Here is an 18,173-nt window from a genome sequence, read left to right as displayed (position 1 = left end):
AAATGACGTGATGGCATGATGGAGTAGACGAGGCGGTGCATGATCACGTCACGGTGCATTTCTGCACCGCGGCGGTGCACTGCTGAGTGCAACTGTGGACGCCCGTGAGCATCACAGATTAGAAATGTATCGATCGCCTTCAAGAATGACCGAGTAACTGCTACGGCAGGCTGCATGAAAAGCCATGGGAGCTACATATCTCTCCCACGAGCAATGTTTCAAGAATTCCGGTTCTGGAGCGTGACGCACCACATCATCTGATATGTTAGCAGGTCCACTCGATGAATGCCACCTTCAGCAATTGGGTCAGCTGTGCTGAGCTCTCCTTCGCCCCCCCCCCCCGCCCCCTGGTCCCAAGTGTTACACCTCACTGCTGGACGCGTCGCGACATGGGCGGCCACAGCCAGATGCGGTCAGTTACCGCGGGACGACAGCAGGTCAGGTCATGAGCAGCGATCTGTATATTACAAGCCACACTCGACATGCCTTCCCACAAACGCAGAACTACGACTTGGCGTGTCTCTAGCTGATCGGGATCTGGTCGCGTGTCATCGGAGCCCAGTCGGCGTATAAGCCGTGGCCGATCCCGGCTGTCGGGACCAGTTCACCAGATACTGTCATTCTATGACGTCAGTTCAGATGTCGCTATCACCCTTTAAAACACACAGCGCCTGCACAAGTTCGGTATACCCAGGCTCGCACCACTCCAGAGGTGGGCCAACAAACGCTCGACCAGGCGGGCCGGGGCACGCAGGGGAAGGAGATACTTGTGGAAATAAATAAATAAAACCAAGTCAATAAATACAGAGCAAACAAATAGCCGGGACAACACAGGACATCACCGAGGAACGTCGCGACCAGGACGTCCATACACTGGGAACATGGCAGAATAAAACGGGTCCAGAACCGCGCCTGCTGGCTTAAAGCTTCCTCGAAGTCACACTGCCAGCCATGTTTCTGAGTGCGTCGCCATTGGTCAAAGCACGAAGATCACTTGGACGCCATGTCAAAGTGGACGCATGCGAAAAACACTGCGCGCTCGTCATGCTTCCGCGGCGTCTTGCGTGGTTCGCTGGAGCATGTCACACCCGTCACACCCACACCCGTCAGAGTTCCCGACTGATGGTGCTTAATGACATTCCATCGACATTCAGGGCGTGCATTATAATAGGACCGCGGCTCCACGCGCACCGCACGCCACACCATCACGTCACTGTATCCGCAAACCGCTATCTTCGTTGCCACGACAACCGCATCTCACTACCGCCATCTATCCGCGACTAGAGTCCCTGCTGCTGCTGCCATCTCTCGGCGGCCGCCGGCACTAGCGGCACGAGTACTTGTACGTCCGCTCCACGCACGTGTCGCACGTCACATGGCAGCACCAGTGAAACCGGCAGTTGCACGAGGTCTCCACTTGGGTCGCCTGGCGACGCACACGGCGGCCGCACTGGCGGCAGAGCGTTTTACAGCTGCGCGACTCAACGCGACGCACACCGGGCCCCCGGCTGCGGGAGCACTGGCGGCCGGCGGTGCCGGCAATACCTGTCAAGCAAGAACACCGGTCAGTGACGGGGCGGCGCGTGAGGCAGCGGTTGTCAATGGGGCTCAACCACTGCTGGTGAGGGCCTGTGGCGTCGCATGCCTCTGACCCTGACAGGGCGGACGGACACCGCCGGGAATCAAACCTTGTGCCTCTGGTTTCATGGACGCGCAGCGCAACCACTACGCCACCGGCACCGCAGAGGAATTTGTTATCACTTGGCTTTATCTCGGAGCCGGCGGCGAGTTCGGATGGTACGGGTCATGCCGCGCGTCAATGCAGTGCTGCCGGCGATCGTGTGCCACATGGCTCTGCCAGGCAGCACATGCATTACCAAAGAAGATAGAAAGCTAACACGTTTAACGAAAACACTGGACGTGGATCTTGCCTCAAAGTCTAGGCTCCAATTCAGGCTTTATAATCAAGCATTGGGACTCCAGTCTCTGGAACATTTATCTGGAGATCTTAGCCGCAAGTTCTGTCTGCAGCTCTCACCTTTAAACTCTGTCTGAAAACTACAAACTCCTTCCTCTTCACCCGAATTCACCCTATACCCTGTTCTCCTCCGACTCCAGATTGCAGACCGTGGGCTGCAGGCCACCCGTCGTGTGGCTAAGCGGAGCAGTGCCGTACCTGCAGCAGCGTCTGCGCGACAAAAGTCCGGCGAGTCGTCCAGGTACACGAGATCCAGCGGCGAGACACCCTCCAGGCTGACCGCGCTCTCCGGCGAGACCACGTTGCCGTCGGCGCCCGTCGCCAGCCTGCCGGCGGAGACGACCGTCAAGTAAAGCCTTTTACGGGGGTGCTATTGTGTCGATAGTGATAAGCGCAATCGTGTATGCCCCAAGATGTGCGCCTCACATTATGTAGGGGACAAGCAGATGGCAATGGCTTGCGTCTCCAGGGGAAGAACAACGGCCGTTGAACTTGAACTGATGAACTGATGAACAGATGAAACGGTAGCTTGCTGCAGCCTGCTGTCGCCTTGGCGGTGGGGGGCGCCCGTTCCACGTGATGCTGGGGGAGGGATGTCAGGATGCCGAGATGCCGGGATGCTGTCTCACGTAGTTTTGCGGGGAGGGATGCCCAGAGTCTGAACGTCGCCATGGTGGGGTCTCTGGCACCTTCTCCCGCCCGTCGGGGTCTCTGGCACCTTCTCCCGCCCGTCGGGGTCTCTGGCACCTTCTCCCGCCCGTCGGGGGTCTCTGGCACCTTCTCCCGCCCGTCGGGGGTTTCTGGCACCTTCTCCCGCCCGTCGGGGGTCTCTGGCACCTTTTCCCACCCGTCGGGGCCTCTGGTCCCTTCTCTCGCCCGTCGGGGTCTCTGGCGCCTTCTCCCGCCCGCTGTTACACTGAGAACCGAATGTATGCAGCAAATGACCGTGGCCCCCGCCAGAGGCGCACCCAGGGACGGTTCCTTGGGAGGTCACTGGCCCTGGCTGCCACCGGTAATGACACCGGCTGGATGTGGCCCTGGCAGATCAGTGTCTGGCGGCATCTCGGCAGCTGCTCACAGTGTTAATGTCTTCTAGTGATTATGACCAACTGGTACTAGATACTTCTTCTAATAATATTGTCAGCGAGTTCCATTGACATTGCCGGACAATCACTGGCGCTGGACGGCACTGATCTAGTTTGCTGCCAACACCGAGTCAGACGCCGACGACACCTCTCACGAAAGCCGACACGGCCTCTCGCCAAAGCCGACACGGCCTCTCGCCAAAGCCAATGCGGCCTCTCGCCAAAGCCAATACGGCCTCTCGCCAAAGCCAAGACGGCCTCTCCCCTCTCAGACCGCCTCCTGCTCGGCGTGATACCGGTATAGACCGCCACGATCGATGAACTTCCCCGTAACATCATATCAATCAAGTTTTTTGGTCGCATATCATTTCCTGTGCGCGCTGTTGCCTTTACTTGTCGGACCGAAGCTGGATGGCTTCGTTATCTGGTTGTATGGGATAGTGTATGATGTGAAGGCTACGTCGAACTAGACAACAAGTCGCCTCGGGTTTCCAGGGACCACCAAAAAGACAATTTAGGTTAATGACTAGACAAAGAACAGCACCAACTAGCGTACCGGGCACCACGGAAATCATGAGCCTGTGTTGGCGAGCTGCAGACGGACACACGCATCTCCAAAAATAACGTGTTGCCGTCGCATTTCTTGCGCGACGTTCCAGATCATGTCCGGATAGGAGATGTAACTTTTCTAAAAAATTCCGCCCAGCTTGCCCCGGCCAGCTGGGAATCCAGCACAGAATGGTGCTACAATACTGGCCCGGTTGTGCTATGATGCTGACCCGGTATCAACCAGCAAGATCAGTTAGATCCGCAAGAAGAGTTAATTTCAAGCTGTATTTCATCACTCCTCCTCTATTTTATATATATACATAAAATATGCATGAAATGTCTCATACCCGTATCATATAAAGTTCGACATTTTATGGCTGATGCCAGTGATGCTCCTCGTCCAGCATTGATCAAAGTATTTGAGACATGAGATTGTGTTGTACTAAAGTGAATCGCAAATATTGATATCATTTTCTGAATGAGCAAGACCCTTTAGCAACAGGTTGGGAAGGAAGATTTACACCAAAAGATACCAGGTTTCAAACTGGCACCGGCCTAGCAATCTTACATCCTAACTTCAATGACCGATTGCAGCAATTACGCAGCTACAATAATATTTCGTTAACACCTAATTACTGTGATCTGACATAATAAGTCTGTAGAACAGCATCCTCAAAAATCTAAAAATGTAACTTAATGTGACATTTTATACAGTTCTGGCGCTCCGGAGACGTATCAAAACTGCATGGCTCTGCCGGCTACATGCCACAACAAGCAACGTGTTCAGTTCATTTGTTCATCCCTCCTGCGTTCGTGCACACACCGCCATGATGTCTATGTAATGATGTTCCCTTCATTGCGTCGTTAAGCAACCAACAAAAAAGAAACACCATATTTTCAGACCTTTCGTCACAGTTGCATTTACACTTCAGATGGAAAGTCCATAAAGATAAGCTTGGTGTCCATTAAAATGCGACTTGTGTTGGTGTACCTTCCCCACACTTCACTCACCTCTTCCAGTCTGACAGAGCCTTTGCATTGTATCTTGCGATAATATTAATGCAATCTTTTTGTTGCTGCACCAATATCAAAATGAGGCACTGAATGACTAACTTTTTTAGGGGTGGCAGACGGTGTAGGTATCTAATGGATCTGATAGAAGAATGCATCTGATACTGGTGCCATTACAGAAAAATGTCATACAGCATGCATAATGTCCCAAATCACTGATGCGCCATGCAATCTCTACGTTGCTCCTACTTCAATCTAGACAGTTATTTCTGTGTGTGACACCAGTAACTGCGGGCTGTACTAAACAAGCATGCTAGGCTAGGGGAATGAAAGGCATACAGTTTACCAGCTTCGTTAATAATTGATATTGACCATGGGGCATGGTTTGTGAAAGAATCGAAAAAGGTTAAGTACACACCTCACTATCATCACCACAGCCAAGTACAGAATAAAGTTGGGTTTATGCCGATTGCCCGTCTTACTCCTGCTTAATAGAAGCTGGCAATACTTTGCAAATTGGTTTTGTTTTCTTCAGTTTTTTCAGGTTATATGTCAACTTAAGTTGTTCAATTCGGGCAGTTTAGTTTATTAGTGCAGCATGTTTGCCATGAGTTTTCTGCCACTGGATGTCTTGCTATAAAAATCAAAACATGACTTTGCATAATTGCATAGCGTTTGGCGGCATAATTTATTTTTCATGGTCTTCAATTTAGACAATAGCAAAAAAATGCATTATTTTGCTTCGCTAAAACTTTGACCCGCAAAAATCCACCAAGTCTGGCCCACAACCCGGCCAAAAGCCCAAGGCTGTTTGCGGGTCAGATGAGGTGGGCTAACGGGTTAAAAGTTGCGTCTCTAGTCCGGACACCAGCGGGGAAAAGGAGCTTATTGACCACCCCCACCCCTCCCCCTTAATATGGTATGCGTCAGAACACTGCTCTCGAATGAAAAATCAACGGGAAATAATCCCAAGGCGTATTTGATATCCTAAACGTAACGCGCATAGATTGCGCGCTGTTGTGCAGCCTGCGGGAAATAGAGATGACGATGTCATGTCAGCTTTTTCTGTTTGACACTGCATTTGTCCCATTTAATGCATGAACCCAAACTACGCTGCACAAGCAAGTTTAGCAAAGTGCCACACTCAAGAATATCCCGCCCTCGAAATAGTAAGCGAACAACCCCCCCCCCCCCCCCGCTCATGCTTCAGCCTCGCGAAAACCATCGACTGATGACGGTATTCGAAACGAGGGATGAAGTTGCCTCTGCCAGGTTTCGAACCCACCGTTTGGCTTTGCGGTAGCGACGTCGGATGCGCTCGGCCGTCAGCGTGAAGTCGGCGATCTGCGTCCAGCAGGTCTCCATGGTGCACGAGCCGCTGACCCCGTGACATTTGCACAGCCTCCGGGCCGAGCGGCGCACCAGCTGACGGCCAAATCCAGCGGGTCAGAGTAAGCAGGGCACAGCGCATGCGCACCGTACGTCTAGCGTGCAAGGGCGTGCTCAGGGGAGGTAGATCAGGGGGACTTTTTAATTGGACCATGATTTTTATAGTTGCCGCATATATGCATGGTAAGCGCCTAAGCTATGGTTATATAATTCACTCGGAATTTGCAATCAACTGGTTGTCATCCATGCATTTCAAATTTGTGAAACTAAGCTGATGTCACACACGCAAACAAGTACACTGCCGCGGATTTGCATGTCATTCGAATCGCCACGCTAGACCTGCACCAGACGTGTGGCTGCACTTACCGTCCCACCAGACCCACGCTAAGATGATTAGACGGGTGACAGGGTGCAGGATCAGAACAGTCGAGCGCTGCCGGAATCAGGACGGGAATAGACCGCGAGAGCTGCCTAAAACGTGCGCTCATCCCCACACATGCTCCGGTACGGCGTATTATAAGACTTCACTGCGCTGTGCGTGAGTTGGGGGTCTACCAATGCTTGGTCTGGTGAGTGGAAGCCTCAGCTGGCTGAACTGCCTGGTCTTGTGACAATAATGTTGGTCATCAGGTGTGATGCACTGCGATGCAGCTATGCAATCTTTGGATTGCTACTCGGGAAGGATTAGCACGTGCAGCATCATGAAGTCATAATAGAGTAGAGTATCTCTATCGCTCCTGTTGCTCTAATTGTTCATTCCGTTCAAAGGATCGACCTCGAACATTGCACTCGTAAAATTTCCTGGTCAGGAACTGAAGGGCCCTTCCGTCCTACCACAAGGTCACTATAGACTTCGATCTAACGATACGAGGGCCGGGCCCCATATCGATCCGGAGGTCTTCAGAGGGTTACGTCACGCACCGCATCGGTCCTCTTCCTGATGCTGCAGGGTCTCTGACCGGAGCATGGAGTATAATAATTGACTCTGAGACACCAGTTCGGCCTATCGGCTCCCGGTTGAAGCAGTTCAGACGGTCCCTCCTTTGGCACTGCAGCTTCTGACTGGCACAGGGCCTTTCCACCGTCGCATTATGAATGTGAGCTCTTGCGTCGTTATTTCTCATGTATCCCTTCATTGTCGTTGTCAAGACGCCCTTTGACGTTCTGGCTCCCGTGCTTGTCAATTTTCAGCAAAGGCGTCACTGCCCGACTTGGGCCCAATTGCCGACACAGGATCCCGTGTTAGGCACTGTAAACCCTGACCAACACAAGGAGCCAATCGCTGTTTCAGGGGCCCTGAACATTGCGAGAGGCCTTCTGCATGACCCTTGAAGGCCCCGGCGTTGCTCCTGCTTGGGAAATGGGCCCTAGGGCCCAGACCAGCACGAGGCCGACTGTTCGGCATTGGTGGGCTCAGCCAGCTGATTGGCAGAGGCCCTCGCTATCCTAGGGGCCCCCCACTGGTGAAAGAGACCCTCTGACTAGCACTTCATCACTGACATTTTAAGCGTCGTTGGTATTCTACGTACATCCTGGAAGAAGTCGTGGAAGTCCGGGTTCGCTTCCCATGCGTGCAAGATTACTTCATCACATGTGCCCCGATTTAATTCCCCTACACGCCATATTGCGGCTGAGCCAATTATATGCAACCGATTCATCCAAGAGGAGGTCAGGTATGAGTTTTCGAGGTGTCGTGACGGAGATTGCATAAAATTCCAACCTATCCACTCTTTGCTTCAATCTATCGCTGTGTGAATCCAGCCAGGGCATGGCAGGCTTCATTTAATCAACGCAGTGAGAATGTTCTCCGTTTTGACGCCACTACGCGTGAAAGTCCCCTCAATAAGCTAAGCGCGAGCTAGCGCATAAAAGCTTTCAGGCTTGAGCGTATCATGTTTCGAAATTACCATGATTGAACTGGGTCGTAAACTTACTACGTCCGTTAGAAGCTAAGAGGAATCCGGCCGTTACGCAGTCAGTGAGAGCAGCCTGGTGGATTTACAAATTGCGTCGTTCAACGAGTGATGGATTACCTTGAACGGCTTTTCACGACGCGTCACGACGCACCTAACTGTCATGGCCATTAGCATATTCATCTGTTACATTAACCTGAACATGTGAAGCTGAGGAGCAGCCAGAGATGACTGTCACTGCCCACCTAATTACGCTGTTCATGCACCGTTTGACAAGGCGACCAATATTCTCACCACATGCCGTCGAAATATAACATGCGCCTTCGGCGGTGGAGGTATTTCACAGCCTATGTTGCTGAGTATTGTGTCAGACATGAGTTAGTGCGAAATAGCACGCTATTTAACATGTGTAAGTTTTGAGAGATCTGATCCTAGCAATCGCATTGATATGAATATAGGCTGCATAACTAAACATGCGTTTCGGAATGCAAACCCTTTTGCCCCCCCCCCCCTCTCACCTGCTTCCAAACACAGCGTGATTGATCTTACTTCAAAGGGCGTCGTACCCTTTTGGTAGCATTTGCAGGCCCAATGTAGCCTGTTTGTCCACGACCAAATCTGGGAAAGCTTACTTCTTAAGTTTACGATAGAGCCACTCACCAACCAAAGCATTTAAATTCTGGAGTGGCCTCCCTTAAAATTCGATGCCTCTGGCGGTCACCTTACAACCTCAGTGTCCAGAAAACCAGACGGCCGCCGACGCCTGAGCGGCTAATGCGACAGTCCAGTTATGTACAAAGAACGCGTGATCCGCTCAGACGTACACAGAACCGGCAAACATGGCGCGACATGGCCGCTCGTACATCAGAGACGTGCTAGAATCAGACACAGCAATGTCAAAATAAACTGAGGTGCCCGTAACTGCTAATAAACTACAGTCTAATAACTGCTAGATACTGCGGCCTTATTACTCTTAAATAACAGCAGTCTAATAACTGCTATGGACAACGAGATCGGAGTGCTTCATGAGCACTTCCACTCATCAGCCAGGACAGCGTGAAACCCACGTACAACTATGCCATCTGGCTGGGGGGGGGGGGGGTTAACGGCCTATGAGGCCGAGGAGAAGGCTGTTCGTCATATAAAAGCAAGAAACAGTACCTGATAGGATTCAACGTCGACAACCACGATATGAATCTCGCAATTTGCTAACAAAAATGTCACAACATCTCCCCTTATTATGAGAAACGACCTACGAGGAGGTGCCTACCCACTGACGGCGACTTCCGTTGTGGCAAATGGTTGTGTCGGTGACTGGGGCGTCGCTGAGCCTTGTCGTGCATCGACAGTGCCGGTATGATGCACCGATGCAACACATGATACCCGCCCCCGACCTCACACGACCTGCACTGATAAATAATGTTACGATGCTGGCCAAGTGTACTCACAAAGGCAAAGCGCTGGTGGCCGTCCACGTCCGGAACATATCTGGCTACCAATCGATAGATAGGCATACGCGGCACGCTGCTGTTACCACACGGCAAGCCTCCGGCAAATAGAGTACAGTATCGTTCATCAGTATGAAAGACATCCACATGTAATATGCCCGACTTTAAGCAAATATATTCAGATTTTGTGTTCAATAGTTTCTGATTTGAGGCACCGTATCAGCTAAAAAGCCCATTATCTGCAGATATGTTGCTATCGCATACGCTCACCTTTATTCCTCTCTCCCTCCTTGTCTCCCTGCCTCCCCGTCCCCCCCGTGTCTCTGTCTCTCCCTCTCTTCCTCCCCTTCCCGTGTTGTGCACACGTTGACATTTCGACGGTTCACAGTGCACACTCGTTCACACTGTGTGACCGACCTCAGTAAGATCACGACCAGCAAGAACCCTCTTCAGGCGGGAATGGAACACGGCCTCTGGACCCATAAACGAGGTCTAATAACTTCTTCGTAGAAGAAGTCTTTATCGTAGAGGTTGCCATCTGTTTACAGTGGCGCGTATATATATATATATATATATATATATATATATATATATATATTACTCCGATATGCCATCCTCAACCTTCTAACAATTCCCATCTGTTTTCATTTCATAGCTTGCGAAACTCACCCAAAACTGAGCTGTGCATTCGTTCCCATTTTCCAGCCGCTGTAAAGCAATTCTAACTTTGTTCTCATCTCAAACTCATCTATTCTCATCGCTCATTTTCCAGTCGCTTTAAGGAAACTCTACATCTGTTCTCATTTCCTGTTCACGCAGGACGCACGCCGACCCCCCCCCCCCCCCCCCCACGACCGTGCCGACAGCTCTGTTCAGCCCCTAGCCGAGATTCGAGCCCGGGTTTGGGACGGTAGGTGGGGTGGGGGGGGGGGGGGGGTCGGCGCTCTGCCCACCTGTCTGCCGACCTGGATCGAGCTTGGATTTGGGGCGGGAGGGGGGTGGGGAGGGGGTGTCGGCGCTCTGCCCACCTGTCTGCCGGCCTGGTTGTTGTGCAGTCTGACGACAGCCTGCCTCAGCGGTATGTCCAGCGGCACGTGGTCCAGAAACTGCTGCGACATGCGCACGCCGAAGTCGATGTTGTCGCTGCAGCCGCCCCAGTGCCAGTCAGCGCCTGCGATTCAGATGTAGATACACGTGCAGATGCACAAAGACAGACACAGGTACAGAAGAGGACACAGCTACAGGCACAGACACGCCTGGCACAGGGTGTTGGTCGGCGCCTGTCATGCAGTTGCAGGCACAGATAGATAAACATCCACGGACACGAACACGGCCACCGCCTGTCGCCCCCTCCGGCTGTCCTACAGGCGCGGGTACAGACCCAACAGTCGCACCCGCACATAAAGAACGCATCCGCACTCGCAGATGCAGGCACAAGTACGGACACATATGCGCGGAAGGTCCAGAACGTAACATTCATGCACAATGTAGACGTAATATAGATATGGTGTCCAGCTCTACAGTGGGGTACACACATTTGGCACATGCGTACGCACGGGGTTGACGTACATTTACATGTGCACGCACATACACTTATATACATATCTACCTGCTTCAGTGCCAAATATATTATTTTGCGATGCGCAGCAAGCGTGACATTCCGGTTTACCGACCACTACCTCTGATTCCATGATCAATTGGTATCTGGATGCCCCCCCCCCCCCCCACTTCCACTAGGGACAGCCTTTACTTGTCCGTTTTTTTTGTTTGCTATATTAAGCGTAACGTCCCATAAAGTTACGTCCGTTTGGCCCCCTAAATGTGCTAGAGATGCAAAATTAACAATATGGCATTCCTTGTACGGAGGAGACGCCAACATCATTATAATGTGATGCCTTAACATGTTCTTACACCCAACCAGACTTTCCGACACACCTAAGCGTAATGTTGCACTGTCCAAAACCTCTAGCTCCCGCGTGGCACCTCCATTATGCCCTATTCCCCTCCCGTGTGGCACCTCCATCATGTTTCATCGTCCTCCTCCTCCCCCTTCCCCATATTTAACGTAGCTTAAGGAGAGCCCCTCCACACACCCTAAGCTCTACCCCCATGAGAGTAAGTTGTCAATATCTAAGGGAGATTAGCGTGTGCCCCCAGCTCTGTCTCTGAGCCTCTCATATCACTCACCTCCGCCCTCCGAGACCGCTCACCTGCGCATGCCAACCCCCGCCTCTCCCCCCTCCCCCGTAGTGATCCTTTATATTGTCATCCCATATTTCCTCTTCCTGCGCTCGGGGAAGGATTCCCTGACCGCCTCCAGAGGGCACACCTCCCCCCCCCCCCACCTCAACCTCCTCCCGAGCGAATGCCTCCCACCCTTCCTGGAGAGCGCGCCTGGTCCCCCCCCCAAACACACGCCAGAGCGAGAACCTTCTTGCAGTGGCCTCCTCCTCGGCCGGCAGCCCGCTCACCTCCACGGCTGGTCTTGGCCTGGCATGTGCACCCGGGTATCTGGCCGCTGCTGCAGTGCGGGTCAGCGCGTAGGCGATGGCGCCGGCGGTCATGGCGTCCACCACGGCCGCCTCGCGCGTGGCTCGGCCCGGCTGGTGGTTCCTGCGCGGGACGGGGTGCCGGTTAGACGAGTGCGGAGTGGACCAGAGTGGAGAAGAGTGGGGTACAATGAAGCGGTTTGGTGTGGAGTAGAGTAGAGTAGAGTAGAGTGGAGTACAATAGAGTTGAGTGGAGTGGAGTGGAGTGGAGTGGAGTGGAGAGTAGGGGAGTGGAGTGGATGCAAGTGGAATGGAGCAGGTGTGAGTAGTGTGGAGTCGCGGAGAGCGGGTCATATCACGAGGGACAGGGCTAGGTTCCTCTGGACATACTATTGAATCCACTGGACAGAAACTGGTCCAGACGCAACGGATCAGAATAAGCGGAAACGGGGCAGAGCGGATGGAATGGACAGGCACAGATCAGACGGATCACAAGGAAGGAGGCGAAATGAGACGGATCGGAACGAACGGGAACAAGTGGGTCAGAATGGACCACAACAAGCACTGGATCAGCGACCTGAATCGGCCTTACCTGTGACAATCTGGGATGAGCCTGGCATGAGCGGATTCGGAGGGACCTGTTTGTTGCGCATGTTATGAGGAGCCAAATGTACTTATTGCGTCACCGTGAAATGAAATAGCATCTGGTCCCTGACATCCCCTTAAGCATGTTTCCGTTACGTCTCATCGCAGTCAGACACATGTGGAGACCCTGACCTCGGACCGTCGGGCTTTGTTACCAGTTTTACGCCTTATCCTGTGCCCATGACCTCATTTTTCATGTTATGCACGACCGTGCAGGGTCACTGCTGGCTGCTCTTCCTCTCGCCTGTCTGTCTGTCTGTCTGGTTGGGAAAGCGCCGGGACAAGGGAAATGCCATTTGGCATGTCATTTGTCAATGTCATTGCTGAAACTTTGCGCAGCAACTCCGTCATTCCCCCGCCTCTCCATGCGTAAATAAAACAACTTAGGCATTGAGCCAAGCAAAGCTTAGTTGCGAGGTCCATGGATAGAACCCCATATCCCCTCTTCACGAACGTAATGAAATATCTCTCTCGCATTGCGAGCCTTTCAATCTTAGCCCTGCAAAGCATACTGGTGCACTGCTGTTGCCAACGTCAGGACTGCGGCGTTCAGTACGCCAGTTACGAACCAGCATTCAGTTGTATTTCGCTATGCCTGAGAATCAGTCCCGGTGTCAATGGACCACAAGTGTTCGATGTTGTCCTCTCGATTGCAACTCATGCATTCAGACATGTACCTCACCAGCATTCGTGTTAGGACAAAAACACTCGCCACAGATGCTGCTACGTAGGTAAGGCGCAGTATTTCACGGAAATATTGCTGTTACGTCATGTCGTAGGTCGTAATCCTGCCATCAGTCTCCTGCTCAGCTCAGACAGAATCCGACGTAAGGCTGGCCTCGTTACTGCGTCCAATCACGACCGGCGGCTCGTTACGGCGTCCAATCACGACCGGCCGCGGGCGGCGTATTGACAGTCGGTTGCCGCTCACGCTTAGGTGATTCGATCGGACTGAACGAGGTTTCGTGGGGTCATGGCTCGACATGCAACCCCGATGACTCCGGAATGCTACGAGGCTATATGTGCCATGTCTGGGAAGCCTGCTCCCTTCTTTGCAGACAGGACGACCACGCCATCCCAGCGTCACGTGCCGATGGAACCGCACACATCGGCAACAATCCTGTATGGTTAGTCTTGATGAAGCTGATGTGATTAGTAAAGGCCTCAGGCGACTAGTATTTCGGCGTTGTTATTGCTTGTAATGGCACCATAAATCATTATGACAATCAGTTCCCTGCAATATCCCAGGCGATACCAGGAAGCAAAAAGTGTACAGAAAATATAGATTGCCTACATTACAGAATGATTTGTTCAAGCTGGATGTACAACAACTCTTCTAATGCTGTTTACGTGTCGCGTTCATAGTTTGGCACCCTCTGCCATAATAAAGGGTGTTACATTCCGCTGCGTATCTTCAGCACCCAATCATTACTACGTAAGCATGGGCACGAGCTCAGCTCAGCCGCCAGCTCCATGTATCTCTCCAGCCAGATATCTCCCCTGGCTATGTATCTCCCCTGGCTAAGCTTCCCGTGGCTCAGCTGTTACCGATTGGACGCATGAAAGGGGCAGGCTATGCTGGACGGTGCGAGCCGGCACTCCAAGACTATGGGCGGCATGACGATAATTGGGTGCCCAAGCCTGTGAGATATTCGGACAGTCGCTGTCGCTATCGCAGGGGAGCCACACAAGGCCCCACGCCTTCCCCACGCCCTCCCGGACGACATCCTCTCCCTCCATCACCACCCAGTTCTCCTCACCTTCTGAGGAAGTCGTCGGTGGGGCAGTTCCAGCGGTGCCAGAAGAAACTGTTTGCGGCAGTGGGTGTGCGCCAGCCGCTGTCCCAACCGCCATGTTGTCCGTAAACTCGACCCCAGCCTGGGAGCACGTGCATGTGGGTCAGAGGTCAGGCACACACGCGGCGTGGAGGTCGGAGGCCACAAGGAACGCGACGCATGGAGGCAAACGGGCTGGCAGTTTTCGCTGGCCGACAAAGAATGCATAGAAACGACCTTCTGGTCTTTAAGATGCCGGATATTTGGTCGCACGTCGTCTGTTTTCGGTATCCTGTGTTTGATTGGAGAATTTGGATGCTGCGGTATCATTGGCCGTCAGCTGTTATGTAAGCTCATTGTGCTCAGAGCAAACGACTGGGATGATGTCAGAAACACCTGAACCACCTCGCCAACTTGCGTCAGCTGCAAGCTCTGCCCTCTGAATAAACCAAGAAGCAATGCGAAAAGCACAAGTCCTGTGCGTCTATTGACTCACGGTATGGTGGTACAGACACTGGAGAGAGGTGTGGCAGATCGGAGTGCTGACTTTAGGTCCTGGGCTGAACATGTCCAAAGCGGCTCATATAGCAAGGAACAATATACAGACATAATTGGTTTACGGAAGTGCTCTCAGTCGTACACGAATGTCATTCCCCGCGCCCTTAAGCTCAAATAACAACAGTCTTTGTAGATATCAGCGACAATAACTCAGCAGAAACATGGAGGTGAACTTACCGATATTCCCGTCATGAGGACGTTCCCAAGAGACCTGAAACGATGCAGAACGCCAGCTGAGTACAATCGTCGATTGCGAAGTATACAATGAGCCGAGCGCAATCGCCGATTGCGATGCAGGACGTGAGCCGAGCGCAATGGCCGATTGCGATGCAGAACATGAGTCGAGCGCAATCGCTGATTGCGATGCGCTGCTGTTGCCGCCGTTACGATTTTGAAGTTTCACGTGCACAGACATCGTTTCGAAGCCAAGAGGGAGAGAGGGAGGGAACAAGAGTATTACAAACACGGACGGAAGGCTGAGATCAGGTTCATATCATCCATATATGTCAGCACGGCCGAGTTCATCAACACATGGCGAGTAGGCTCAATCACTACAGTAAAGCCGCATTCTCTGCTGCTATAAAATGCCGCATTCGGTGGAATCCCAGGACAGGGTGACATCGTTAGTGTCCATGCCCCGCGGCCATTCCAAATCATGCAATAAATCAACCCTGGTTGTCAAAGTCCTCCACTGTGTGAGTAAAGAAAGCAGTACAGAAGGCAGAAATCCATTAAAACAACACATGATGAGCAATGTCGCTTCGAGAACATCGAATCATCGAGCCAAGGCCCTATCACCTACCACGGCAGGGCCACCGCAGGACAACAGCACAGGGCGAGCACGAGCCAGCACAGCCTTGTCGAATACGCCTGGTAGTCTTCCATACCATGCATCGCACGGAAATCCTAATTGTCAATAAATACAAATAAATAGTAATAAATAGGGTACCGCTGACCGCGCGCGCCGTCACCACCAGTCCCTACGCTGTCCTGGCCAAGCGAAAACTGCGCTGAACGGAAGACATGACCCGGGTCAACACAGGAACCAGCGACAGCCAATGGGCGAGCAGCATTCCAAGGTCAGCGCATCTCCGACCGTGAAGATACGCCTTCCCGAGCGCAGGCCTCAGCCAGCAGCCTCGGAAGCCGTTCTGGGGCTACGCCGTAGGCAAGGACGGGGGAGCAATGATACAATCTGCCGGCACAATCAAGTTTTCCACTTTTATCAACTGAAAATGTCCTCTTTTGCGTCCTGCGCAGGCCTCTGGCGCACGTGTGCGGTCGACGTCGGCCATCTGTCGGTTTATTAGCGGCGACATCAAAGCGGCCGGCCAGCCTCATACCTGGGATACCTGCACCCTTTGAGGGGCAATTAACCGTGGGCGATGATTCCCTTTCGCCGCCGCCGCGGGTCGCGTTAGTCCGACAGTGAGGGCCGTGGCGGGGGGGGGGGGGGAGGACGGGGGACGGCGAGGGGGGTCTCCAGCCGGTAGGTGGGTTTTGTGCCGCCCGGTCTGCGGCGGTGCAGACAAACAAGGGGGGGTAGGTGGCGCCACGCGCCCTTTGTCGCTGCCGTGTCGAGGTGATGACTGGGCGGTGCCTGCCGCCGTCTGGCTGCGCGCCGCTTGTCTCACTGACGCCGATATTGTCGTGCCGGCGCCGGCTATGGCTCGGGGGCGTCGAGATCGTGCGGCGATAAAGCCACGGGCGAAGCGATGATGTAACGGAAGTCGCGTTTCCGCCTCTGAGGACAAGTGGCGTTTCGGTTTTTTTTTTTTTTGGGGGGGGGGGGGCTTTACGTGTTTAAAGTGACAGCAAACAAGATGTCTCTTTGAGGATTTTCCAACGATCAAACCATTAAACATTTTTCCGGACAAAATGCTATCATCCATGCAAGCATCTCATTGACCGGGAATGGTGCTGTGAATAAAATGAATGTTTACAAATGATGAACAAAACTTATTGGGCGTGGATCGGCACGTAGAGCAATATATATATATATATATACTATATATATATATATATATATATATATATTATATATATATATATATGTATACATATAACACCCCCCCTCTCTGTCCCTCTCTCTCTCCCCCCCTCTCTCTCTCTCTCTCTCTCTCTCTCTCTCCCTCTCCTCTCCTTCTCTCTCTCTCCTCTCTCTCTCCTCTCTCTCTCTCTCTCTCTCCGTTTATCGTCATCCACGCCACTCAACTTGCTCAGCAAGATCGTCTCTTCGTTATCTTCAGCAAGACACATGTCAAGTGAGTCATGGCAACCAACAGCACTGGATGCCAAACCCCAAACACACAGTAAATGACGACCATGGTATTGCGAACAATCGCATCGGTTCCACGCGGGCGTTTGTCTACGCGCCAGGCGCGCGTACCTCACATCCACTGACAGAGAGCGGATCGCTATCACCACAACGTTTTATAGTGATCCTCAGTCCGCATGGGCTAGACACTTGCTCTCTTCTGAACATTTCAGCCCGGGAAAAGTCTCAGAGGGCCACGTTCGGACGTTCTACCTACTGAGGCCAAATCACATGCTGTCCAGAGGGTGGATTAATGCTACACCAGGCTGTTCAGAGTTGGTGCGTAAGACTAACCGCCGGCCAGAGACTTTCCTGGAAAGGATCCCCGCGAGCAGCTCAGACCCATGGTGCAGTGCAGTAGCAATCTCCGTCGGCAGCTTAGATTCATGAGGCAGGGCAGCAGCTATTTCCGTCAGCAGCTCAGACCCATGAGGCCGTGCAGCAGCAATCTCCGCCAGCAGCTCAGACCCATGGTGCAGGGCAGCAGCAATCTCCGCCAGCAGTTCAGATCCATGAGACAGGGCAGCAGCAATCTCCGCCAGCAGTTCAGACTCATGGTGCAGGGCAGCAGCAATTTCCGTCGGCAGCGTAGATTCATGGGGCAGTGCGTGTAATAACACTTTTATTGGGCTGGGGCAACATTGCTCTCTGATAAGGACGATTAACGTATTTATTGGCAAACCGGATCATGCGCTTTTAAGTGCCGGTACCCTTTACCAATTTGACAGCAATTTTCACGAGCAGTCACCAAACACTTTTTGACGTCTGCATCCATAGTCCCAAGTCAGGTTTCCGTCAACAGCATACCAAGGACTTAAACGCACTGGAAGGCATAGGGACGCTTACATGATCGTGCTAGGATATGATAAGGGGTTTTCAGATTTATCTTCAGATTATTTCTGCGCGGGATAGAAGCGAAGTACCGCCAAAGTTTCCTTTGTGAGATATTTAGGACCAACTGAAGCGTTCGCGTGACGCGTGTCGACATACCGTACATCGTCCTGCCCATCTGTACT

The 18,173-nt window shown here is 52.5% G+C and overlaps 1 protein-coding gene across 1 annotated transcript; it reads right to left on the bottom strand.

The window, feature by feature from the left end:
• Positions 1-1,324: 1,324 nt before the first annotated feature.
• Positions 1,325-17,713, bottom strand: LOC119110030 (protein Wnt-8b-like). The gene is made up of 7 exons (XM_037233809.1): positions 17,584-17,713; positions 14,268-14,385; positions 11,845-11,894; positions 10,402-10,544; positions 5,909-6,048; positions 2,177-2,304; positions 1,325-1,545 (listed from the first exon to the last, which is right to left on the bottom strand). The coding sequence occupies exons 1-7, from the start codon at positions 17,711-17,713 to the stop codon at positions 1,325-1,327; spliced, it is 930 nt and encodes a 309-aa protein (XP_037089704.1).
• Between the last annotated feature and the right edge of the window lie 460 nt (positions 17,714-18,173).

Source organism: Pollicipes pollicipes, unplaced genomic scaffold (genome assembly GCF_011947565.3).
Source record: "Pollicipes pollicipes isolate AB1234 unplaced genomic scaffold, Ppol_2.1 Scaffold_1600;HRSCAF=1878_pilon_pilon_pilon, whole genome shotgun sequence".
Taxonomy (NCBI): domain Eukaryota; kingdom Metazoa; phylum Arthropoda; class Thecostraca; order Pollicipedomorpha; family Pollicipedidae; genus Pollicipes; species Pollicipes pollicipes.
The sequence above is the reverse complement of the archived record's forward strand: the minus strand, read 5'-3'. Positions and strand labels throughout refer to the sequence as shown.